Below are 14,124 nucleotides of genomic sequence, written 5' to 3'. Positions count from 1 at the left end.
ATTGAAAGTTTTTAAATGCAACTTTTGGTAATAATTCAAATGTTTTATTTACAAAGGACATCTCTGATAAAATATTTATGATGAGACATTAAATATAAGAACAAAATCCTCACCACCCTGTCCTTTGAAATATAAATAAGATGGTTTCCACATGTTTTCTGGAAGAACTATATATCTTGTTGGAAAACTCATTCATATACACCTCTCTTCTGTAGATTTTCCTACTGGATGAACCAACTGCTGGATTGGATCCCTTTTCAAGACATCGAGTGTGGAACTTGCTGAAGGAGTGGAAAAGGAACCGTGTGATCCTCTTCAGTACTCAGTTCATGGATGAGGCTGACATCCTGGCTGGTAATTGATGGTTTCCTTAAAGTATCTGATAAAGACGTTATGAGATTTGAGAAATATGGATAATATGTTGAACAGCTATATTTTCTAACCCTGTCATCTTGCCATATTTGACCATTTGAAAAGCTGGTGATGATACAATGGGCCCCAGAGTCTAATTCCTAATTATTGCCATGAAGCTCCTAGAATTTTGTATCATTTGATTACACAGGGGCAAGATCTGCCAGAAACTTACTTATCTCAATGTACGTTAGAGTCTATAGTCAAAGTCATTAATCCTTTTACTCAAAATTGAAGTAAATCAGCTTGTAATATTTAAACAATGTTGATGTGTGACCCATTAAAATGTATAATATAATTATTCTGTATCTTAGCGGATGTGTCCGTGTAGCCTCTTTGACTCTTTAAAAGAAAAACAACAGCCTGATGTATATAAATAAGATTCAAAAGTGTCTATTTCAATGAGTCTTTATGATGCCTTATGTTCAAAAATGTTGACCTTTCTTAATTAGCTTTGAAAAATACAAATAAAAAGAGAGAGAGAGAGAAACAGAGAGAGAGAAAGAAGGTATTCGTAGAGAAGAACCTGTCTTTTCTTGTGCAATTTCTTAACAAACTTTCTTCTTTGCTTCTTACTTTTAGATCGGAAAGTGTTTCTCTCCAACGGGAAGCTGAAGTGTGCAGGCTCATCTCTGTTTCTAAAGAAGAAATGGGGGATTGGATATCACTTAAGGTAGAGCCACTCAAGGAGGAGAGAGAATGAGGAATGTACTAGAGGAAAGCATGATGCCTGAAGGAACACATTACAACACACTTATATTGTTAATCATAGCAATGTGTTGTTATTATTATACACAGATGTTCATATATACATATACACAAATACATGAATGGAGATATATCTAGAAGATAGAGATATATAGATATAGAATTATGGAGTTTCCATGAGTATATGAGAGCTATTGATTAGTAGATTTAGAGATCAAGAATGTAAGATAACTTAACAAAAAGGTTTAAATATATGTGATAGAAAATATACCCACAAAACATTACTTGGTAAGAAAGGTATGTAGGAAGCGAACTTTCTCGACTGACATTGCATTTCACAGCCTTATCAGCTCTCACCAGTGTTTGACAAAGTAGGCTTCTTCCAAGTAGACTTCTTCTTTCTTCTCTTTCTCCTAGTCTCTCCTCTTCTTTTTGGTTCTTTCTCTCCTTTCTACCCTCTTCATTTTATTTTTATCACTATTTTAAAATAGTAGCATATACTAGCTGTTATTTATGGATTAATACAGAGAAAAGTTACTTAACATTATTGTGTTTAAATCTTTTACTTTATGAGGCAGAAAGACTGTTGTTACTTTTTACTCTACAGAAGAAACTATAGACTCCCGAAGTTAATAATGGTAGAGTCAAGAATTGAACCTGGATAGTTTTAATTTCAAAGCTTTCTACCTAGATCCATGTTTTTATTCTCAAAGACCGAGAGAGTCAGAGAGAGGGACAGACAGACAAGAAGTTAGAGAGAGATGAGAAGCATCAGTTTTTTGTTGCAGCTCTTTAGTATTCATTGATTGCTTTCTCTTATATATCTAGACTGGGGGGCTACAGCAGAAAGAGTGATCCCTTGCTCAAGCCAGTGACCTTGGGCTCTAGCCAGCAACCTTGGACTTCAAGCAAGTGACTTTGCACTCAAGCTAGGACCATAGTGTCATGTCCATGATCCATGCTCAAGCCAGTGACCACAGCCTCAAGCTGGTGAGCCCACACTCAAGCTGAATGAGCTGCACTTAAGCCAGTGACCTCAGGGTTTTGAACCTGTGTCCTCTGAGACCCAGTCCAATGCTCTGTCCCCTGCACCATCAAGTGGTCAGGCTCTATGTACATATTTTAAATTATTTTTAATTTTTATATTAATTGATCAGCTTGTAGCTGACATTTATATAATTTCTACCTTATTTTTTTAGAAAATTAAATTTAACAGGGTGACATTGATTAATAACTGTACATAGATTTCAGGCAAACATTACTGCATCATTTGAATAATCAATTATGTTGTTGGTACACTTTAAAAACTAAAAACTAAAAAATTAAAAAAAAACCATATGACAAAAACAAGACTAAGCAAACAAAAAATTTCAATTATTTCATTTTATCTACCAGGTACTAAAATACATCGCCAAATAATGTTGGTGTGGCTCACTCCTATGACTCTAAAATCACCTCCATTACTCAATTCAATAACCTTTATTTAAAATAATATATTCATTGTTCTTTCCACATGCCATATACTGGCCGACATTTCTCATTGTTTGAAATTACTTCCTGAGTCTGTAATTTTCTTGAGCCTATTTTTACCTGTTACAGTTCTACAGAGTTATGTGACTGCCACCCCTCATAGCCTTTATCTATCTTACATCCCTGTGTATTATCACAGTATCTTGATTTCATAAAGCACTTTCTTTTCATCTTTTCTGGGAAATAAAATGAACTCTCTGAAACTCAGTTTTCTCACTTACAAAGTAGGAGTAATAATTCTTATTTGCAAGTAAAAGATACAGAAAAATAAAGGAGAGGGTGACCCACATATTACATGGTAACAGAACATGTTCTCAAAATAAAGAATGCTGGGTCAGGGATCCCAACGAATTTCTGAGTCTCCATGATAATAATTTGTGTAATTGCTTTATTTCTCCTTCTGAATCAGGATCCGCAAACTATGGTTTGTGAACCAGGTCCAGCCCACTTTCTGTTTTGTAAAGTTGGAGCATAGCCACTCCTATTTGTTGAGCTATTGGCCATGGGCTGCTCCCATGTTATAGTGGCAGTGTTGAATAGTTGCAACAGAGATCTATTGGCCTGAAAAGCCTAATTTATTTCCTATCTAGCTTTCTACAGAAGAGGTTTGCTGACCTCCTCTTCCTAGCTATAAGCTTGTATTGTTTATGCAGTACACTACAGTGCCCAGCTCAAGTTCTTGCAAGGGGCCAGGAAAAGTTTCATGAATTGACAAAGTCATCTTGGAGAAAGATTATGGTATATTTCTTTTTTCATTCTGTCAATGGATTCCACTGCTTCTGAAAATAGCATTTTTCTTATATGATCAAAATATTTATAATAAACTTGATTAATTTAGTCAAGAATTTGATCAAATAAAATAACTACCATTTTTAAGGGATTGATAAGTGCAGATATCACTAATATTCACTTAGTAGAACCCTAGATGTTAGCAATCATTATTCCACTTTACTAATTATGAAGCTGTTCAGATAAGTGAACAACACATTTCAAATGAAAAAAAAAAGTTACAAAGTCATTACTGAATTCTATCTACTGTATACATTAAAACCTTGATAAACAGATTTTTTTACATTGGTCTTTTGACATCTGTAGACTGACTTCTCAATGATACTTTGTTCTTAGTCACAGTTGTAAAGTTAGCACTAGAAAGAAAGCGAATAATTAGCGATCCCACTGTTCAGATCCCATTCACATTTATCCATGATTAGTTCTTATCTATAACCTTGTTTCCTCATAGCAGTTACCACTATGTGTAGCTATTTTACTTATCCATTCATTTTCTCCAATTATTTCTGTTTCTCCCATTAGAAATTAATCTTCATACAAGCAGGACAATGCTGTTTTATTCACCATCGTGCCCTCTGCATTTAGGATAATTTCTGTCACATAATAAGAATTTAACAAATTTTCATTGGATTGCTAAATTGAATACCTGAATCTGTTTGTGTGTATGCATTTCAAAGCCCCTTGTTCTTGCCTAATAAAACAATTGTATATGGCCACATTAACTCCCTTGGAAAAATTTAAACCATTGTCCACCTAGTACAGTCCTCATGTTGCTTTATTGTGTCCCTAACATCTGTAATCTGTAGCTCTTCTCCCCTTAAGGACCTAAGTCAATAGTGATCTTCTCCGGGAATCATCCCTGAATAACCTGACCAATAATTCTGGTTAGTTCACTCTTTGCTTTCCCCAATTACATGTATATAATCTGATTTTTTTTTTTGTCCTCTCATTTCATGTTTGGATGATGTATTCTAGGATTAGATTTTATTTGATATTTTCTTGTCTCATAGAGACAGGATTTTATTTGATATTTTCATGCAATTGGAGACAATGTCAAATAACATGTATCTTTTTTTTAACACCAGTTTGCAGTTGACTGAAATGTGTGTTAAAGAAAAAATAACATCCCTCGTTACACAGCACATCCCTGATGCCAAATTATCGGCAGAAAGTGAAGAAAAACTTGTCTACATGTTGCCCTTGGAAAGCACAAATAAATTCCCAGGTAATGAACATGAAAGTCATGGAATGAAATATATAAATGTTATTCATAATAATAATATCAGTGATAATTATTACAACTAACATTGAGAGCTTACAATGTGCTCAGGTATTTAACACATGATGTACAATAACTAGATTATTTTACCAACAGTGGAAAATATTATATTCTAATTGTTGTATTATGCCTGGGCATTTTGGGAGCTTTTTTAGTTCTTCATTCCCTTCAAGAATATAGCTGAATATTCTAGTATTCATAACTGTGCATGAACACAAATGGTTGAAAACCTCTGTCTTAACTGTTATGTTAAACAATCCCATGATAAGATTTGTTTCGTTGACAAATCTTTTGTGATGGGGTGAGGAAGGAGAAGAGGGTGTGAGGGGAGAGGAGGGGCACAAAGAAAAACAGATAGAAGGTGATGGAAGACAATTTGACTTTGTGTGAAGGGTATGCAGCATAATCAAATGTCAAAATAATCTGGAGATGTTTTCTCTCAACATATGTACCCTGATTTATCAATGTCACTGCATTAAATTTAATAATAATTTAAAAATATTTTTTGTGGTAACTGGGTTTTTCTGGCAAGTAATGAAAAGTATACTTTCAAGATCTGTTTTGAATTCTTCATTGGGTAAATAATACAGCTTCATTACATCAGGGTCAGTTTCAGGGCATTTATTTTGTTCCTTTGTTTGGAACATATTTGATTGATAAATTCTTGTATTCCTTGACTGTTTATGTTGATGTATGCATGTTAGATAGAATAGGCACCTCTCTCAGTATCACAGACTGGCTTTGTGCAGGATATTTCCATCCATCATCCTGAAAAGAGATGCTAAGGGCCTCTATGGACTCTTTGGTTCCCTGAGGAGAAGCAGACAACTGTAGATTTTGCCAGATCTCTACATATTGAGCTAGGGGCATGAGCTATGGCATAATGTCAATTATAATAATCAAGATTGTATAGTATGGCAGTGTGATAGACAGATAACCAAAACAGAATTAATTCTGGTGAGGAAGTGGAGAAAATTCATCACTCATACATGGCTGGTGGGAATATAAACGAGCACCATGACTCTGGAAAATAGTTGGCAGTTTCTTGAAAACAGAAAACCTGCAGCTACCATTCAACCAAGTACTTGCACACTGAACTTTTATCCTAAAGATATGAAAACATTCTCACAATATATGAAGATATGAATACCTGCACACAAATGTTTATTACAGTTTTATTTGGAATAGATAGTCCTGAAACAACTCAGTTGCTCTTAATGAGTGAATGATTAAATTAAGTGGGTACATCTGTAATGTGCAACATCACTCAACAGCAAAAAGCAAGGGGCTACTCACTTTTTATGCAACAACCTGAATGAATACTCAGAAATCAGACTCAGTAGTAAAAGCCAATCCTGAAAGGTTACATACTGTATGAGTCAATTTATATCACATTCTTGAAAATACAAAATTATAAAAATGGAGAACAGATTAAGAGTTTCCATGGTCAGAAGGATATTTGGTCTGGAGAGTTTGTGGCTTCTAATTACTAGCATAATCATAGTGGTAATGGCAATGTTTTAGATATTTTTTTTAAATTAATTTCAGAAAGAGAGGAAGGATAAGAGAGAGAGAAACATAGATTTGTTGTTCCACTTATTTATGCATTCAATGGTAGGTTCTTGTATGTGCCCTGATAGGGAATCAAACCATCAACCTTAGCATATCAGACTATACTCTAACCAACTCAGATAGCAGCCTAGGCTTTTATTTTGTTTGTATTAGTGTTAATACCCTGTTTGTGATATTTATTGTGGCCCTTCAGACAGTAAAATTGAAGGAAAATAGAGTATGCAGATCTCTCTGTATTATTTTTTACTACTGCATGTGAATCTAATATTATCTCAAAATAAAGAGTTTCATTTAAAAAGAAAATATTGGTCCAGAAGATGGTGATGGAATAGGCAGATGTTCCCACTCCCACCTGCAAGAACCGAAGTGAATTACAACTTAACTTGAGACCAGTCATCTTAAAAAACAACTTTGGACTAAACTAAGAGGAATCTATAACCAAGGATCACTGAAGAAACCATATGAAGACTGGTAGGAAGGGTGGAGATGCGGAAAGGGCTGCCCCACCCCAGAAGTGAGTGGCGGCCCAGAGGGACTCTCACAGCAATGTAGGTAGCCTGGAGAGTTGTGGGTCCTTAGTTTCAGGACTAGAAGGCCAGTCTAGAACCCCAAAGTCTAGAAGAAGTTAATGGACAGTATTTAGCTGAGAGAAAAGCTGGGTTACTGTTTGTGAGACAGAGATAGAACTCTCAGACCCACTCTCTGTCTGAAAAAAACTGTGAAAAAAGCCTTGTTCACTTCCACTTACCCAGGGCTCAGGTAGCAGAGAGTGCTAAGAGGACTGAACTTGCAAGAGGAAATAGTAATCTTGGAAGCACAGGGAGAAACATTCTGGGAGACAGCCAACCTAAATCATGTGCTGCTGAGTCACTCCCCAAATCTATAGTGGCCATTTTTACTGGGAGAAGCAATGCCAGAAAAGGAAAGCAATTACCCCACCCACCAGAGGCTTACCTATTCCAGTCAGAGCAAAGAGTCACATTAAAAGCAGTGGACAAGTCAGGGACACAGGTTTTGAATTCTGAGGTTGGGGCTACACCGCCCCCCCCCAACACTGCTGAGCAATACCCAAAAGGTGGGTGGGCCCAGCTGGGAATATTGCACCTTGTGGAGGCAAAGGCCATGCCCAATACAAGTGCTTTCCCGCAAAATCACGGTGGTGGCTAGCAAGGCAGCCCATGCGACATTGGCGGCGGTCTGCAAGGTGGGTCACATGCTCAGCAGTGCTGGTGCCCAAACATCTGAGGAGGTAGCAGCAGGGGCAACAGCAGGCAGTGTGCAGACCACACCTCAGAAACATGAAGGCCACACCCATTGGCCAAGTGTAGATAAAAGGCAGCTGATATTTACAATGGCACCTGGGCCCAACAGAGGATGCCACAAATTCTAGATCGCCTGTAGCTCCAAGAAGGTTCCTAAGGGCCAGACATAGGCAGTGACCCCCACAGGTCTGTGCCAGGATCTGTCAGGGAGGTCCATGGCTGGCACATACAGTGCCTAGATATGGAGAGCATCAGCTCAGGACCAAACAATACTTGTTAGAGTGGTTCATAAGGAACAGCTCCTCACACTTGTCCAAGCTAAGGCACAGAAAACACTAACACAAACAGCAAAAAGAAAAGCAAAAAATTGCCCACAGCAGATTTCAAACAACAGCTGATGCCAACCCAAGAAGAACTGGAAACAACACACCTAAAAGCTAGAAGAAGACAGCACCAACCCTATATTCAGCTCTCTGCACAAACAGCACCCCCAAAGGAGCTGTCTCTACATAGACAAAATGGGAAGACAGAGAAATGCAATAAAAATGAATCAACAAGAGAAATCCCCCAAAAAAGAACTGAATTAGATGGAAATAACCAACATACTGGATGCAGAGTATACGATAATGATTGTTAGGATGCTCAAGAATCATAGAGTAACAATGGATGTACATAATGAGCACCTAAAGAGATAGCAAGCATCAAAAAGGACACTGAAATCATAAGAAAGAATCAGACAGAAATGACATTATACAATATCAGAAATGAAGACTACACTAGATGGAATTAACAGCAGGCTGGATGAAGCAGAGGATTGAATCAGTGATTTTGAGGATAAGATAAACTAAAGCATGGAAGCAGAACAGCAAAAAGAAAAGAGGCTCAAGATGTCTGAGAAGACTCAGAGAGCTCTGTGACAACATGAAGAGAAAAAACATCTGCATCATGGGGCTTTCTGAAAGAGAAGAGAAAGAACAAAGGATAGAGAACCTGATTAAAGAAATCATAGCTTAAAACTCTCCTAAATAGATGAAAGAAAAAGTCACACAAGTTCAAGAAGCAGAGAGAATCCCAATAAGATGAATCCAAAGAGATCTACAGCAAGACACATCATAATTAAAATACCAAAGATAAGAAGTAAGGAAAGAATAAAGCTGCTAGAGAAAAGCAGTCAATCACCTACAAAGGAGCCTCCATAAAGACGACACCTACTTTTCAACAGAAACACTTGAGGCCAAAGGGAATTGCAAGAAATATTCAAAGTAAAGCAAAACAAGAACCTACAACCAAGACTTTTTTATCCAGCAAGGGTATATTTAAAATTGAAGGAGAAATAGAAAGCTTCCCAGAAAAAAAAGAAAAAAAAAAGAAAAGAAAAAAAAAACAACAACAAGAAATTAGAAATTTATTACAGTCAAACCAATGCTGCCAGAAATGTTAAGGGGTCTGTTGTAAACAGAACAAAGAGAATAAACAAATTCTAGGAAAGAGGAATGTAGATTTCAAGAATAAAATGGCAATAAACAACTACATATCAATAATAACATTAAATATAAATGGATTAAGTACTCCAATCAAAAAACATAGGGTAGCTGAGTGGATAAGAAAACAGGACTCATACATATGCTCTTTACAAGAGACCTCCCTCAAAACAAAAGATACATACAGACTGAAAGTAAAAGAACAAAAAAAAAATATTTCATGCAAATGGAAATGAAAAAAAAGGCTGTGGTGGCAAAACATATCTAGAGAGAAGATGGCAGCGGAGTAGGCGGATGCACAGTGTTGGTCAAATAAGTTTGTAAACATGATATATATGTTTGCTCGCTTGTGACTTATAATGGGTGTGGGGGACAGGCTATAAGCAGGCCAGGTTGTTGTAGCCTGAGGTTTGGTTTTGGGACTAAGCTTTTCCCCACACCCTTGACTGATTGTATGATCTGGGTGGTGCACTCTCATGAGGAATCCAATTATGCCTTGGATAAGTGACTTTGTATTGGAGACTTCCTTGTTTGTATATTGGATTAAGGGATTTTGGTTTTCTACACTATAAAGTGGGACAGACCAGGAGCTCAGACACACAGTTCCTGCTATCACAATTGCAGGGGCTCCCCTGATCCCTTGCCCTTCATGGGAAGAGCTGGTTTTCTGCTTTTCCCTTGTCTTCTTTTGTGGTTTGCCTGTCTTGGTGAGACACCAATAAATAGGATGGCCCCCCATCCTCTGACTCCGCCATTTCTTTATTGCCTGCCCGAATCCAATGGGAACCTGCATGTGAATGTCACGATGACGGCTCCTGGCCTTACACACAGACACCCAGCTCTCAACACCAAACTGGAACACAAATCAATTTAGAAAAAATCAGCATGAAAAACCAACACTGAACTGCAAGAACAGCTCTCAAAAACCAAGGAGCAAAGAGGAAGCCACAATAATCCTGGTAAGGAGTGCCTGAATCTCCTCTGCTTACAGGAAGGGAAGGAGGGGGGTGAGGCTGAGAGCCCAGAGAGGATTTCACAGAGGAAAAAGAGCAGAAACTACTGCTCACAGCCACTTACCTGGTGACCAGGGAGCAAGGTGGGTTGAAAAGACCAGCTTATCTCCCAAGTGGAAAAGACAGGGAGAGGGACAGACTGTGAGGGGCTAAGGTATGCAAGAAACAAAATAAAAAAGCTGACTCATTCATGCTGGAGGCGGCCATAGCTGGGGGAGGGACTGAACCTTTCACAAAACAGAGCTGAAGTGCTTCCGGATCAGAGATCTCCGGACATCTATCCAGCTCCAATCAGCACAACAAGACACAGCTGAAAACAAGAAGTGGGGAGGAGGGGCAGTAACTCAGGTCTCCATGGAGATCTGAGATACACCTCCCCCTACTGAAGCTGAGAGAAAAAACCCTGCCCCCAGTGAGATTAGTTGGAGGAAGAGACCTTCAGCGTCTCAGGTTACACCCACAGCATTCCTGGATACAGTTTCAAGGAAGCCCCCTGCTGAGATCAGTTAACAAGACTATCACCTGTTAAGAAAACAAACAAATCAAGACTTCAAAGCTGCCCAAATCTGAAAGTGGATTACAAATAATAGCTGATACCAACCCACGAAGACCTAAAAATAACACAACTGAAAACTGGAGGCAGACAACACCAAGCCTAGACTCAATCAACTCTACAAATAAAAAAAAAAGAAGAAGATGATGAGAAAACAAAGGAGTGCAATCCAAATGAAACCACAAGAGACACTTTCAAGAGATGAACTGAGTGATATGGAAATAATCAAACTTCCAGATGCGGAGTTCAAAATAATGATTGTAAGGATGCTTAGGGATCTTAGAACAACAATGGAGGGGGAGTTTGAAAACCTAAATAAAGAAATAGCAAGTATAAAAAAGAATCAGTTGGAGACGACAAATACAATATCAGAAATAAAGACCACAATGGAAGGAATTAAAAACAGGATAGATAGAGCAGAGGATCGAATCAGTGAGTTAGAAGACAACTGGAATGAAGGCATGAAAGCAGAGAAGAAAAGAGAAAAAAGACTCAAAAAGTCAGAGGAAACTCTTAGAGAGCTCTGTGACAACATGAAGAGAAATAACATCCGCATCATAGGGGTTCCTGAAGAAGAAGAAAAAGAACAAGGAATAGAGACTTTGTTCAATCATATCATAGCTGAAAACTTCCCTAAATTAATGCAAGAGAAACTCTCACAAATCCAAGAAGCACAGAGGACTCCATTAAAGAGAAACCCAAAGAAACCTACACCAAGACACATCATAATTAAAATACCAAAGCTAAGCGATGAAGAGAAAATATTAAAAGCTGCAAGAGAAAAAAAAGTTATCACCTACAAAGGAGCCCCCATAAGGATGACATTTGACTTCTCAACAGAAACACTTGAGGCCAGAAGGGAATGGCAAGAAATATTCAAAGTAATGCAGAACAAGAACCTACAACCAAGACTACTTTATCCAGCAAGGCTATCGTGTAAAATTGAAGGAGAAATAAAAAGCTTCCCAGAGAAAAAACAACTCAAGGAATTCATTACAACCAAACCAATGCTGCAGGAAATATTAAGGGGCCTGGTGTAAACAGATAAAGTGGGAAAAGAATACAGAAAAAAAAAAAAGAAAAAGGAATACACCTTTAAAGAAGAAAATGGCAATAAACAACTACATATCAATAATAACCTTAAATGTAAATGGATTAAATGATCCAATCAAAAGACATAGGGTAGCTGTGTGGATAAGAAAACAGGACCCATACATATGTTGTCTACAAGAGACACACCTTAGAACAAAAGACACAGACAGATTGAAGGTAAAAGGATGGAAAAAAATGTTTCATGCAAACGGAAATGAAAAAAAAGCTGGGGTAGCAATACTTATATCAGACAAATTGGACTTTAAAACAAAGGATATAGTAAGAGATAAAGAAGGCGACTACATAATGATAAAGGGAGTAATCCAACAGGAAGATATAACTATTATAAATATCTATGCACCTAATATAAGAGCACCCAAATATATAAAACAGATTTTGATGGATTTAAAGGGCGAGATCAACAGCAATACTATAATAGTAGGGGATTTCAATACCCCACTAACATCACTAGATCGATCCTCAAGAAAGAAAATTAACAAAGAAACAGCAGACTTATTGGAAACACTAGATCAACTCGATTTAATAGATATCTTCAGAACCTTTCACCCTAAAGCAGCAGAATATACATTCTTTTCAAGTGCTCATGGTACATTCTCTAGGATAGACCACATGTTAGGGCACAAAAGTGCTCTCAACAAATTTAAGAAGACTGAAATCATATCAAGCACTTTCTCCGATCACAACGGCATGAAACTAGAAATGAATCACAGCAGAAAAGCTCAAAAATTCTCAAACACATGGAAACTAAATAGCAGGGTGTTAAATAATGAATGGATTAAGAATGAGATCAAAGAAGAAATAAAGAAATTCCTAGAAACGAATGACAATGAGCATACAACAACTCAAAATTTATGGGACACAGTGAAAGCAGTGCTGAGAGGGAAGTTCATAGCACTACAGGCACACTTTCAGAAGCTAGAAAAAGCTCAAATAAACAACTTAACCCTGCATCTAAAAGAATTAGAAAAAGAACAGCAAGTAAAGCCCAAATGTAGTAGAAGGAAGGAAATAATAAAGATCAGAGCAGAAATAAATGACATAGAGGCTAAAGAAACAATACAGAGGATCAATGAAACTAGGAGCTGGTTCTTTGAAAAGGTAAACAAGATTGATGCACCTTTAAGTAGACTCACCAAGAAAAAGAGAGAGAGGACTCAAATAAATAAAATTAGAAATGAGAGAGGAGAAATAACAACTGACACAACAGAAATACAAAATATTGTAAGAAAATACTATGAAGAACTGTATGCCAAAAAACTAGACAACCTAGATGAAATGGACAAATTCCTTGAAACGTACAATCTTCCAAAAATCAATCTGGAAGAATCAGAAAACTTAAACAGACCAATTACACCAAAGGAGATCGAAACAGTTATCAAAAAACTCCCAACAAAGAAAAGTCCGGGGCCCGATGGCTTCACAACGAAATTCTACCAAATATTCAAAGAAGAACTAACTCCTATCCTTCTCAAACTATTTCAAAAAATTCAAGAGGAAGGAAGACTTCCAAACTCCTTTTATGAGGCGAGCATAATTCTGATTCCAAAACCAGGCAAAGACCACACAAAGAAAGAAAATTATAGGCCAATATCTCTGATGAATATAGATGCTAAAATCCTCAACAAAATATTAGCAAACCAGATCCAACAATATATGGAAAAAATCATACACCATGATCAAGTGGGATTTATTCTGGGGAGGCAAGGCTGGTACAATATTCGTAACTCAATCAATGTGATTCATCACATAAACAAAAAGAAGGAGAAAAACTATATGATAATTTCAATAGATGCAGAAAAAGCATTTGATAAAATCCAGCACCCATTCATGATCAAAACTCTCAGCAAAGTGGGAATACAGGGAACATACCTCAACATGATAAAAGCCATCTATGAGAAACTCACAGCCAACATCATACTCAATGGGCAAAAATTAAAAGCAATGCCCTTAAGATCAGGAACAAGGCAGGGGTGCCCCCTTTCACCACTCTTATTTAACATAGTCCTGGAAGTCCTAGCCACAGCAATCAGACAAGAAGAAGAAATAAAAGGCATTCAAATTGGAAAAGAAGAAGTAAAACTATCATTATTTGCAGATGATATGATATTGTATATAGAAAACCCTAAAGTCTCAGTCAAAAAACTACTGGACCTGATAAATAAATTCAGCAAAGTGGCAGGATATAAAATCAATACTCAGAAATCAGAAGCATTTTTATACACCAACAATGAACAGTCAGAAAGAGAAATTAAGGAAACAATCCCCTTCACAATTACAACCAAAAAAATAAAGTACCTAGGAGTAAACTTAACCAAGGAGACTAAAGACTTGTACTCGGAAAATTACAAAACATTGATAAAAGAAATCAAGGAAGATACTAACAAGTGGAAGCATATACCGTGCTCATGGTTAG

At 37.1% G+C, this 14,124-nt stretch overlaps 1 protein-coding gene across 1 annotated transcript in view; it reads left to right on the top strand.

Moving 5' to 3' along the window:
* LOC136308349 (ABC-type organic anion transporter ABCA8-like) overlaps positions 1–14,124 on the top strand; it is a 252,820-nt gene that overhangs the window by 167,850 nt on the left and 70,846 nt on the right. The window contains exons 15-17 of the mRNA XM_066235686.1: positions 216–354; positions 994–1,084; positions 4,524–4,663. Of these exons, the coding sequence (XP_066091783.1) occupies positions 216–354; positions 994–1,084; positions 4,524–4,663 (370 nt within the window). The remainder of the gene's footprint in view (positions 1–215; positions 355–993; positions 1,085–4,523; positions 4,664–14,124) is intronic.

The sequence above is a fragment of the Saccopteryx bilineata genome, chromosome 6 (assembly GCF_036850765.1).
Source record: "Saccopteryx bilineata isolate mSacBil1 chromosome 6, mSacBil1_pri_phased_curated, whole genome shotgun sequence".
Lineage (NCBI taxonomy): Eukaryota > Metazoa > Chordata > Mammalia > Chiroptera > Emballonuridae > Saccopteryx > Saccopteryx bilineata.
This window is presented reverse-complemented; position numbering and strand designations above follow the sequence as displayed.